This window comes from Zingiber officinale, chromosome 9A, assembly GCF_018446385.1.
Source record: "Zingiber officinale cultivar Zhangliang chromosome 9A, Zo_v1.1, whole genome shotgun sequence".
NCBI classification, from domain to species: Eukaryota; Viridiplantae; Streptophyta; class Magnoliopsida; order Zingiberales; family Zingiberaceae; genus Zingiber; species Zingiber officinale.
The window spans coordinates 93,839,952-93,851,869 of record NC_056002.1 but is presented as its reverse complement, the minus strand read 5'-3'; the positions used below and the strand labels follow the sequence as shown (position 1 = coordinate 93,851,869).

The 11,918-nt window shown below is 49.6% G+C and overlaps 1 protein-coding gene across 1 annotated transcript; it reads left to right on the top strand.

Moving 5' to 3' along the window:
• Positions 1-7,225: 7,225 nt before the first annotated feature.
• Positions 7,226-11,618, top strand: LOC122019334. The gene is made up of 3 exons (XM_042576811.1): positions 7,226-7,525; positions 10,461-10,893; positions 11,530-11,618. Exons 1-3 carry the CDS (start codon positions 7,226-7,228, stop codon positions 11,616-11,618), a joined length of 822 nt encoding a protein of 273 aa, XP_042432745.1.
• The last annotated feature ends 300 nt before the right edge of the window (positions 11,619-11,918 follow it).

Sequence of the window (11,918 nt, the reverse complement as noted above, 5' to 3'; positions counted from 1 at the left end):
CAGGTCGGCTGTTCCAGACTCTCGCCCCAGTGCGAGTTATAAGTGAGCAAGGCTCTCACGCCCAACGACCTTCCAACTCTAGCCCCAGCACGAGTTATAAGTGAGCAAGACTCTCATGCCCAACGACCTTCGGTCGGTTGTCCCGAACTCTCGCCCGGTCACGAGTTATAAGTGAGCAAGACTCTCATGCCCAACGACCTTCGCGGGCTGCCCCAGACTCTCGCCCCGTCACGAGTTATAAGTGAGCATGACTCTCGCCAACGACCTTCAGTCAGGTTTCCAAACTCTCGCCCCAGTGCGAGTTATAAGTGAGCAAGGCTCTCACGCCCAACGACCTTTCGGCCGGTGTCCTGACTCTTGCCCTAGTGTGAGTTATAAGTGAGCAAGGCTCACACGTAACGACCTTCGGTCAGTGCACTCTCGCCCGGTCACGAGTTATATGAGCATGGCTCATGCCCAGACCTTCCAGTCGGTGTTCAGAACTCTCGCCCGGTCACGAGTTATAAGTGAGCAAGGCTCTCACGCCCAATGACCTTCCGATCGGATGTCCCGGACTCTCGCTCCGGTCGAGTTATAAGTGCAAGGCTCTCACGCAACGACCTTCCGGTCAACCGCCCGCACTCTCGCCCGGTGTGAGTTATAAGTCGCATGGCTCTCACAAGCGACCTTCGGTCGGTGTCCGCACTCTCAGCGAGTTATAAGTGAGCAAGGCTCTCACGCCCAACGACCTTCCAAGTCGGCTGTCCCAGACTCTCGTCCCAGTGCGAGTTATAAGTGAGCAAGGCTCTCACGCCCAACGACCTTTCAGGTCGGCTGTCCTAGACTCTCTCCCAAGTGCGAGTTATAAGTGAGCAAGGCTCTCACGCCCAACGACCTTCCAGGTCGGCTGCACCAGACTCTCACCCCAGTGCACCAGACTCTCACCCCAGTGCACCAGACTCTCACGCCCAACGACCTTCCAGGTCGGCTGTTCCAGACTCTCGCCCCAGTGCAAGTTATAAGTGAGCAAGGCTCTCACGCCCAACTACCTTCCAGGTCGGATGTCCCAGACACTCGCCCCAATGCGAGTTATAAGTGAGCAGGGCTCTCACGACCAACGACCTTCTCGGTCGGGCAATGATTTTCTCGAGCAGTATGTCTTATATTCGCCGACACACCAAGCCGCAAGCTAAGTTATCGCGTGGCTGGTCAATAAGCAATATTCAAGGGTTCTGATTACATAGGGAATCTTGCAGGCCTATACTCAACTGGTTCATTGGCTTTGGTCAAAAGTTCATATGGCATGAGGTAACATCGGGTAAGCAATCTACTTTTATTACTGTTATTCTTGTTAGAAATATTAGACAGACATAGGTGTTCTATAAAAACATGATGATATCCGAAGCAAAGTGTGGAGCTACAATAGGAGGGGAATACAAAAAACAACTGTTGTTCCGTTAAAAGCATAGGGGCATTCTTTAAGGATTTATATGGCTACCAGAGCTAGACGCTTGAGCCTGCTTAGTCAGATGAGCTCGGACCTTAATTAGATCTTATGTAATAAGGTCGATGGTACGCTTCAGTTGCCCAATGGTTTTATCTTTGATCCGTCCTTCCTCTTTTAAAAGAACCACTTCATCTTTATGCTTCCTCTTTAAATAAATGATATACTGCCCCTGACTCTGAAAGTCCGATTGAGCTTTATGTTTAAGAGTGATTTTGGCTCGGGTCCTAGATTTGGCGGCCAGCCAGAGGCTCTCCATCTCATGGGTAAGGGAAGCTTGAAGGTCTCTGCTCGTGGTCATTTCCTGTAGGATGCCTTCCTTTTGAGCCAGCAACTCCGTCAAAGTGGCAATTTTCTGGAGCGAGGCTTCTTCTTTTTGTGCTGATAACTCCAACAGATGGGAAGTTTGTCGAAGCAAAGAAGCAAGTTCACTAGGTTCTTTGGTAAGTTCCATGGAAACAAGGTACTGTATTAACAAGAGGATAGCTGGAAACATTGGGCGTTCATATCTTTTATAAGGAAGGAGAAGGTGAAGGGATTTCCTCGGAACTTGGGGCGGTACTCGGAAAATAGCATAACATTTATAGGAAGAAAGTGCGCCCAGAAGTTGAGGAGTCCTCATAAGTTCAGAAGGAGATCGTTCATTTCTCAAGATGGAGGGAAATTTTGCAGTAAACGGATAAAAGACAGGTCAACAAAGGAAGCGGGAAACAGGTCAGGCAACACAGAGATTGGGGTCTAGTCAGTCAGACTAGAACCTCCTTCGACTAGACTTGAGGGGGAGGCTTGTGATACGGTGCATGTTTTGTGGGGTCAGCATGATGATGTGGTTATAAGTCAATACCACAAGAGGGTCAGAAGTCAAGCTGACATGGAGGTCAGGAAGGTCAGAAGTCAAGCCTCTGTGGTTGGTCAGCAGTCAAACTGAGGTGGAGAGCAGGGAGGTCAAAAGTCAAGTTTACGTGGTCGAAGTCAAAGTCTCAGCTGACGGGGCGGTCAAAGGAGGGGAGTATAAGACCAGCCCTGATAGTGGGCAATAAACGGGCTCGCGGGCCAGAAATAGCTGAGGACTAAGATTACAAGTTAATTAAAGGTCGGGTTACAGACCTGGCGAGTAGGTCGGGACGCACAAGCCAGGGAGAATAACAGATAGAGGCAGGTCGGGCGAGCAGGTCGGAACGTACAAGCCAAGAATTGCAGGCATACAAGCAGGTCTAGGCACAGACCTGGCGAGTAGGTCGGGACGCACAAGCCATGGAGAATAACAGATAGAAGCAAATCGGGCGAGCAGGTCGGAACGTACAAGCCAAGGATTGCAGGCGTACAAGCAGGTATAGGCACAGGCCTGGCTAGCAGGTCGGGACGCATAAGCCAGGGAGAATAACAGATAGAGGCAGGTCGGACGAGCAGGTCGGAATGTACAAGCCAAGGATTGCAGGCGTACAAGCAGATCTAGGCACAGACCTGGCGAGCAGGTCGGGATGCACAAGCCATGAATAATAACAGATAGGAGCAGGTCGGGAGAGCAGGTCGTAACGTACAAGCCAAGGATTACAGGCGTACAAGCAGGTCTAGGCACAGACCTGGTGAGCAGATCGGGATGCACAAGCCATGGATAATAACAGATAGAAGCAGGTCGGGCGAGCAGGTCGGAACGCACAAGCCATGAATGGTAGGCATACAAGCAGGTCTGGACATAGACCTGACGCGCAGGTCGGGACGCACAGGCCATGGATAATAACAAATAGAATCAGGTCGGGGTACAGATCTTGAACCACAGGCTCGTCGTCCAAACGCTATAAGATAAATAAGCCAAAGAATCGTAACCGCTTGTCAGAGAATGCCAGGGAATAATCAGCCTGTCAAGAAATATTCTCACAGTTAGAGCTCACTACCCCTTTTGATTCCATCGTCGGCCTATGAAAAGAGGCCACTTGTTATCCACCTCCAGACATCACCTGACAGCCGACATTCCTTGACACCCGTCAGACTAAGAAACTTCCGTTGCAGTATAAAAAGGGATGTCTTGTCCCTTATGCAGGTACGCTCACTCGTCATTTCTCACTAGTCTTTACTTTTCGTCCTTTCTCTGTGATTTCTGGAGAAAAAGTACCTGATTTGAGCGTCGAAGGACCTGACTCAGGGACTTTTTCCCTGGTCTCTGATCTCTAACGACTGGTGGATTGGTCTGAGTGTACGCAGAGCAACAGTGTCATCGTCCTGGTCATTTATCGCCTTCGGTCGCCCGTGTGAACTTTTCCAGGAGGGTACCCTGTAGATCCAGTGCTTCAACGACTTTCCGTCAACTTTCAACACAACAAGGTCCGCCTTCATCCGACTCAGTTTCCGGACGGGTTCAAAGTATATTATGAGGTTTGACATCAAAGGGTAGAATTAAGTAATCGATAATCGTGCAATGCCAATTGCTATTTGAATAAGTTTTTCTGAGGTGAAAAAATGACCATTGGTTCCATTGAGAGCAAAAAATACTTGTCAAGTGAGCCATTAGGCATGTACTCATAAACCAAAGCTCTCTTTGATCCGTCAGAGCAATATCCAACTAGCCGCACGACATGATGAATCCTACCTATTGTAGAAACTTCATTGATGAAGTCATCACCATTGCATTTGGAGTTGACTAACATTTTAACTGCAACAAAATGACCCCCTGTAAGTTCCCCTTTGAAGACTGAACCAAAGCCTCCTTGGCCGAGCTTATCTTTAAAATGCCTTGCGATTGCTATGAGTTCAGAGTAGGCATATCTCGTTGGCATCAGCGTTTGCTGGCGTCGAAGAAACTTTTCCACAAGGTCAACTGAAACTCGCCTATTCCATAGTCTGTAACCAAGCGAGAACAAAACTATCATAGGCGCTATGACTGATCGGCCCAGTATCAAGTAAACTGCGTAAATAAAAAAAAAACAAGTGTTATTTTCAGATACATGGACTGGGTTGGAGAGAGGGTCATAAATGTACCTAGAAAGGACTGCACAATCTGGATTAATACCACCACAGCAATTGTTAATCGAGTAGTCAAAATGTTTTCGTTTTTCTCTCCTATGCAAGATGCAAAGTCTATCTCACTTCTGACGAGGGAGAAAACTCGCAAGAGGATGTGTTTGCTTCTTATTCGTTCAAAGAACTGTCTACATGAGATTAGTTAAAATATGGGGTCAGATAGCTGTATGCAATTTGAAAAAGAGAAACCAACAAGGTGATGTTTCTATAGTCTATCCAATATTCATAATGAAAGACATTTTTTTGCATATCTGTTTAGTAAAGGAAAACAATAAAAATAGCATTCTCAGAGCTTAAATTTTTCGTCCCAAGAGTTGTACAGCTAGCTACGAAAGGGCTCTGTTTTAGCCTTTTAAGCAATTCTAAGTTTCGTGGATGGTCACTTGTTGACTAGCAATTTGGAATGGAAATATCCGAATGACAAGCCATTCAATTACGTTTTGAATCGACTCAGACATTCGCTGAATATTGCAGGTAAATTATATGATATGACGTGTAATGGTAGAGTCCTGAGCATGTTAGTTGGAGCCCTAGAATCAATTATATGATGATTGTTGCATGAACTCATTATATCATATTCCTATGTATATAAAGATATTTATTTTGGTTATTATACTTATTTGTATTGGTGTCAAATAACTAAATATAATAGCGTCCTTGAGTAGAAGGTTCTTATCTATATCAACCGATTGATTGAATCGATAGTGAGATGATATAGAGAACACTACTCTTAATCATTCCTACTCAAGTATTAACATTCAGGGACAATATTAATGCGACGATACTAGCATGTAGGTCAACTCGATGACTTGATCTCACAAGTCATGGATATAGAGATATCAAGTTGACACATGAGTATGCATTGGAGAATGTATACTGAATGACCCACCATGAGAAAGTATCATGGATCGTTATATGAGTGTCATATACTTTCTCATGTGGCTATTAGTATGACTATTAGTCCTTGGACCTGAAGTCACCATGCTTCCCTACATAAGGAGTTACATACTTTGGCTTTGTCAAACGTCACCCGTAACTGGGTGGACTATAAAGGCGATTACTGGGTATATAACAAATTATGCGGAGGGATGTGAGTGATGTAGATGGGATCTATCCCTCCTATATGACGAGAGTGACATCGATATTCTTGATAGAGTGAGACCACTAAGTACATGACTATGCCCAAGTGAGTCAATATGAGATATTGAGCTCATTTGATTGAGTGAGTCAACTTGGAGTTCAAGATTTAGATTGATTAGAGGATGACACGGTCTATGCCTCATATTGATCAATTTAGATGTCTAGGATAGAAGGGCAATGTCATATATTGTGAGGAGTCACAATTAGTAGTCACAAGGTGATGTTGGATCTCAACATTCTTGTAACTTGGGTAGTAATGATGTGTTGCTAGATACCGCTCATTACTTATGCTTCTAAATGAGTTTAGGAGTGATACGGTTAGTGATGGAGGGGCCCAAGAGGAAAGGATTAGAAAAGTCCAGGCTATGTGGCGGTCAAAAGTCACGAGGAGGTGGCGGTCAATAGTCATGGCGACTTGGCGGTCAAAAAGGCAGGCTGACAGGCGGTCAAAGGCAAGCATAGGGGGTAGGCAGAGATCAGGCAGACTGGTCGATCAAGGGGGCGAAGCCGGAAAGACATAGGCAGATGTCAGGCAGAACACCAGCCCGAACAACAGACCTGCGGTTGAGGGCCAGGAAGTACAAAGTGCAGGATGCAAGTCGGTGTCGGCAGAGCTAAGCGAGGCCAAGAACTGGAAGTATAGGCCAATGGGTAAGCGGCAGAGCTGATCGAGCAGCCGAACCACGGACCTGCGGTTGAGGGCAGGAAGCAAGTCGGGATCGGCAGAGCTAAGGCCAAGAACTGGAAGTATAGGCCAATGGGTCGGAAGCGGCAAAGCTGATCAGAAGCAGCCCGAGCTATAGACCTGCGGTTGAGGGCCAGGAAGTACAAAGCGCAGGATGCGGGTTGAAGATCAGCGTAGCTATGTCTAGACAGTTAGGGCTGCAGGTCTGCGAGTGGGAGGCACGGAAATGCGAACCACAGGTGCAGGCTGGTGCGGGGCACATGAATCGGAGGAGCTAAGTAATACGGGAGCGGAGAATCTCAGCGGTCCGTCAGGGGTAATCATTACATACCAACAATGCGGCGAAGGCGAAGGTTCCTGAAACGAAAAGATGCCCTCGTAGCGTAGTAGCCTGCCAGCTATCTCTCACTACAGGACAAGGCGAAGGTTCCTAAACAGAAAGATGCTTTCACAACAAATAGGCGGACGGTGTCCATGACTAGAGGACAAGGCGTCAACATTTCAGCGGGAGGCGGGTTCTAGCGGAGGAGCGGATAAAGGGAGAAATCCCTCGTCAGTGCACTGCACACACTCTCGTCACTTCTTTCCTAGCTTTTTCCCTACGCTTCTCTGTTCTTTACGGGAAAAAGGACTGACTTGAGTCGGAGGGCTGATCCGGGACTTTCCACAGGTTTGGTCCCTAACGTGAGAGGAGATCGTCGAGTGTCTGTGAGGTCTGGCGTCGACCACCGTGGGCTGCATCGCGACTTCCGTCAGCCTTGATCCACCGCGACGCCTCTGTCAGGCTCGGTTTCGGACGGGATCAAATTTGGCGCCGTCTGTGGGAACACAAGAGCCTGTTCCGGAGCGTGAAGATGGAGGACTCCGGTCGAAGCTCTAGCCGGAGGATCAACGTGACTATGACTGCGGGGGAATACGAGCTTTTCAAGGAGGTTAGGAAGCAAGCCGCCTCCGAAAGACAAGGCACAGTTTCACGACCCCGCCTAGCCCCTGAGGCATCCAAAGAACTAGCTCCCGCTTCCGACAGGAGCTCAAAGAGGAAGCAGCCGGAAGAACTTCCACGTGCTTCATTCCGCGAGCCCAAGAAGGAGGAGCCGCCAGCCTCAGTGGCGGAAAGCTCTCTACACCCGCCTCGGGATTCAGGAAAGGGGAAGGTCGTGATCCTGGCTGAAGACCTGCCCGAAGATCCTGACGATAAGGTACCTTTCTCTGACCAGATCTTAAAAGAAAGCTTGCCGAGGGGTTACCGAGCCCCAAACATTGGAGAATATGATGGGAGCAAGGACCCAGAAGAGCATCTGAGAAAGTTCAAGAACGCGGCTATATTGTATCAATATAGCGATGCCGTCAAATGCCGAGTCTTCCTGCACACTCTGTCTGGATCGGCGCAAAAGTGGTTCGATGGATTGCCCCCAGAATCCATCAGTTGCTTCAGGGACTTCAAAACGGCCTTCCTACGCCGTTTCGCCAGCAGTCGTAAGTACCAGAAAACCGACCATTGTCTTTTTGCTCTCAAGCAGGAGTCAACTGAGCCCCTGCGAAGCTACATCAATCGATTCAGTCAGGTAGCCAACGACGTCCCCTCTGCCACCTCTGAGATACTGATGAGCGCCTTCTCCCACGGATTGCGAGAAGGGGAATTCTTCAGAGATCTCATCAAAAACCCCGCCCGGAGTTTTGACGACATGGTAGAGAAAGCCTCGTGCTACATCAAAGTGGAGGAAGCGCAGGCCGCCAGGCGGAAAGCCGAGAAGACGATGGCATCAGGCAACCGACCTGAAAGAAGAGCACCCCAGCCACCCCAGCCCTTCCAGCGCATTCAGCCAAGGCCTGCCCCCCAGCCCGCGCAGGGAGCCAGACCAGCTCCGCGAGTCGCCGCCATACAAGCGCCCAGGCCTGGACCAAGGGGAGCACCATATTGCACATATCTGTTAGAGTGTATACTAAAAGCCTAGCTTTTGGTATAAACATTTATCTAGAAATAAGAAAGGCCCGGCCCGACCTAACTGGCCCATCTAACCAAGTTGGCCCCGACGAAGACCGAAGAGAAGCCGGAGAACTTGATAATCGGGGCAACGTGGCTGTGCGAGAGATCGGTATGATCTCAGGAGGGCCCACTGACGGGGACTCAGGCCGGGCTCGTAAAGCACATCGCCGGCGACTATATGTGGGGGTCGTGGGATGCAGCTACGAGCAGGCATCTGGTCCTGTCCTCGGCTTCGGGCCCCAAGACTTGGAGGGTTTAGAGCTGCCCCACGATGGCGCCCTCATAATCAGGGCCGTTATTGCTAATAGCCGAGTGGCTCGGGTCTTTGTGGATCTGGGGCTCGGTCAACATTTATTCAATTGCGTTTGAGGAGATGCGGATCGGCCTTGCTGAGCTCGACCTGTAACCACTTCCTTATGCGGGTTCACGGTAATGAAGTCAAGCCATGGGTCAGATCAGGTGGCCATTTCCATGGGCACTGAGCCGATGTCTGCAGCGGAGGAGCACTTTCATTGTGGTGGATTCGCCTTCTTCCTAGCGTTATCACAGGAAGGCCACGCATGAGTTCAGGCTGCCGTTTCCACGTTCACGGAAGATCAAGTTCGGTCGTGAGCGGTCGGGAGGTCAAGGGCGAAAGCGTCTAAGTAGCCTACATAGACATGGTCAGTAGCGCAAAAGCGGAGGACGCAAGATGGGGAATACGCTATCCAAGAGGAACCGCTACCTATCCTTTGAAGAACCGATTTCTTGGGAGGAGGTTCAGCTACACATTGCATCAGGAGGCATCACTCGCTGCGATGACTTACCTCGGAGCTTAAGGAGGGCTAATCTGATGTCTGCGTCATGGCAAGGCGTCTTTGCTTGGTCACGGAGGAGTTGCAGGGGTCGAGACCGAGTAGCCTAGCACAAAGTGCATATTATGCGAGGCTAAGCCGGTCAAGCGGAAGAAGAGAAACTTCCTGTGGCAGAATAAAATTATCCGTGAGTAGAGCGGCTCCACGAAGGTTAGACACGTCAGGAGTCAGTTCCCGTCCTGGCTCTCTAACGTCGTGTTGGTAAAGAAGCCAAACAACAAGTGGAGGGTGTGCATAGACTTTCGCGACCTCAACAAGGTCACTCCAAAAGACTGTTATCCGCTCCCGCGTATCGATCAGGTAGTGGACTCATCAGCTGGTTGTGAAAGGATATGCATGATGGACGCTTATCAGGGATATCATCAAATACCCTTAGCCCAGGAAGACCAGGAGAAGGTCAACTTCATAACGGCTGACGGTACTTTCTGCTATACCGTCATACCATTCGGACTCCGGAACGCTGGGGCTACCTACCAAAGGATGATGGACAAAGTCTTTCGGGCTCAGATCGGGCGGAATGTAGAGGTTTATGTTGATGACATCCTGATCAAGTCCCCTCTGGCGTCCAGTCTGATAAAGGATATAGAAGAAACTTGTGGGACTCTGAGGCAATATGGGGTGAAGCTGAATCCCTTGAAATGTCTGTTCGGGGCCAAAGGAGGGAAGTTCCTGGGTTATCTGGTGACCGAACGAGGGATAGAGGCCAACCCTGAGAAAGTGCAAGCCCTTCGGAACATGCAGGTCCCTCAAAATCTGAAGGAGACGCAGAAGCTGGTCGGCAGGATAACAGCCCTGTCCCGATTTATCTCCAAATCCGCAGATAGAGCGGCGCCCTTTTTCAAAGTGCTCAGGAAAGCGGCCAAGTTTCAGTGGACGGAAGAATGCACACAGGCCTTTGAAGAGCTGAAGCAGTACCTGGAGTCTTTGCCATCGCTGTTTAAGCCTATTGTGGGAGAACCTCTTTGGGTCTACTTGTCAGCTACCCCCGAGGCCGTGGGGGCGGTACTGGTTAAAGAGCAGGACAATATACAACGGCCAGTGTATTTTTTCAGTCATCTATTGAAGGGGGCTGAGTCTCGGTATACGGCCCTGGAGAAGTTGGTCTATGGACTTGTTCTCATGGCTCGGCGTCTCCGACCGTATTTCTTGGCGCACCCCATTACCGTCTTGACGAACAGTACAATGGGCCGAGCTCTCACCAAGGTAGAAGTGGCGGGCCAGCTTATCAAGTGGGCAACTGAGCTAGGGGAGTATGACATACAATATCAGCCTCGAACCGCAATCAAAGCACAGGCTCTGGCGGATTTCCTGACAGAAGTATACCCAGCGGACTCAGAAGAGGTCTGGAAAATCTACGTGGACGGGTCGGCTAACCATTGTGGGAGTGGTGTAGGAGCACTACTCATATCCCCACAAGGAGATATCATGCAGTTGGTCGTGCGGTTAAGTTTCAGAGCTACCAACAATGAGGCAGAATATGAAGCTCTACTAACAGGCCTGCAAGCGGCTCGGCATGTGGGGGCGAGTCGAGTCATCATACATTCCGATTCCCAGCTGGTAACTCAGCAGACAACCGGGCAATTTGGGGTGAATAGCGAGAGGATGCAAGTTTATAAGGAGGCTTATGAAAAGATGAAGGGAGAATTCAAGGAGATCACAGTCACAAAGATTCCTAGAACTGAAAATGAAAGAGCGGATGAGTTGGCTAAAATGGCTAGTTCCCTGAGTACATGGACGATCGACCGATCTATAGCGCAGACCTTCCTTGTAGCCCAGATAGATTTACAGAATAACGTGGGAGAAGTAATTGATTGGAGGGCGCCCATAATGAGCTTTCTTCAACAAGGAGCCCTACCCACCAGCCCTGAAGAAGCGCGTATGATCAGGAGGCAAGCCCACTCTTATGCAATGATTGGGGATCAGCTGTACAAAAGGTCTTTCTCCAGGCCTCTACTCAAGTGCCTGAATATGGAGGAAGCGGACCAGGCCTTGCGAGAGATACATTCGGGGTGCTGTGGTAATCACGCCGGGGGAAGAACGCTGGCTCGGAAGGTATTGCTAGCTGGTTATTTCTGGCCTACCTTGCAGAAGGACGCACAGAGGTTGGTGAATACTTGTCTATCATGCCAGAAGTACCAGAGCCTGACGCACAGGCCTACAGAGCTGCTGAGAACTTCTACAGTATCCTGCCCTTTCGACCAATGGGGTATGGATATCGTGGGGCCTTTCCCGATGGCTACCGGCAGAGGCGCTTCTTGTTGGTAGCAGTAGACTACTTCTCTAAGTGGGTAGAAGCAGAAGCTTTAGCCAGAATCACTGAAGATGCGGTGATCCAGTTCCTATGGAAAAATATCTTTTGCAGATTTGGCTTACCTCACAAGTTGGTATCGGATAATGGCCGACAATTCCAGGGACACAGGATACAGAATTGGTGCAAGGGGTTCGGCATAACTCAGGCCTTCACCTCAGTGGCTCATCCTCAAAGTAATGGTCAGACCGAGGTGGTCAATCGGGAGATAGTACGCGGGCTTAAAGTCAAGCTGGATCACATGGGAGGCAGCTGGGTAGATGAGCTCCCAGGCATTTTGTGGGCCTACCATACGACGCCCCGAGAGAGCACAGGTCTGACACCCTTCCATCTGGTCTATGGTAATGAAGCGGAGGTTCCTCTGGAGGTCGGGATACCTTCTGTAAGAAGGATGATGTACGATGGAGAAAACACCGAGCGGCGGCTGGCTGAACTGGATTTCA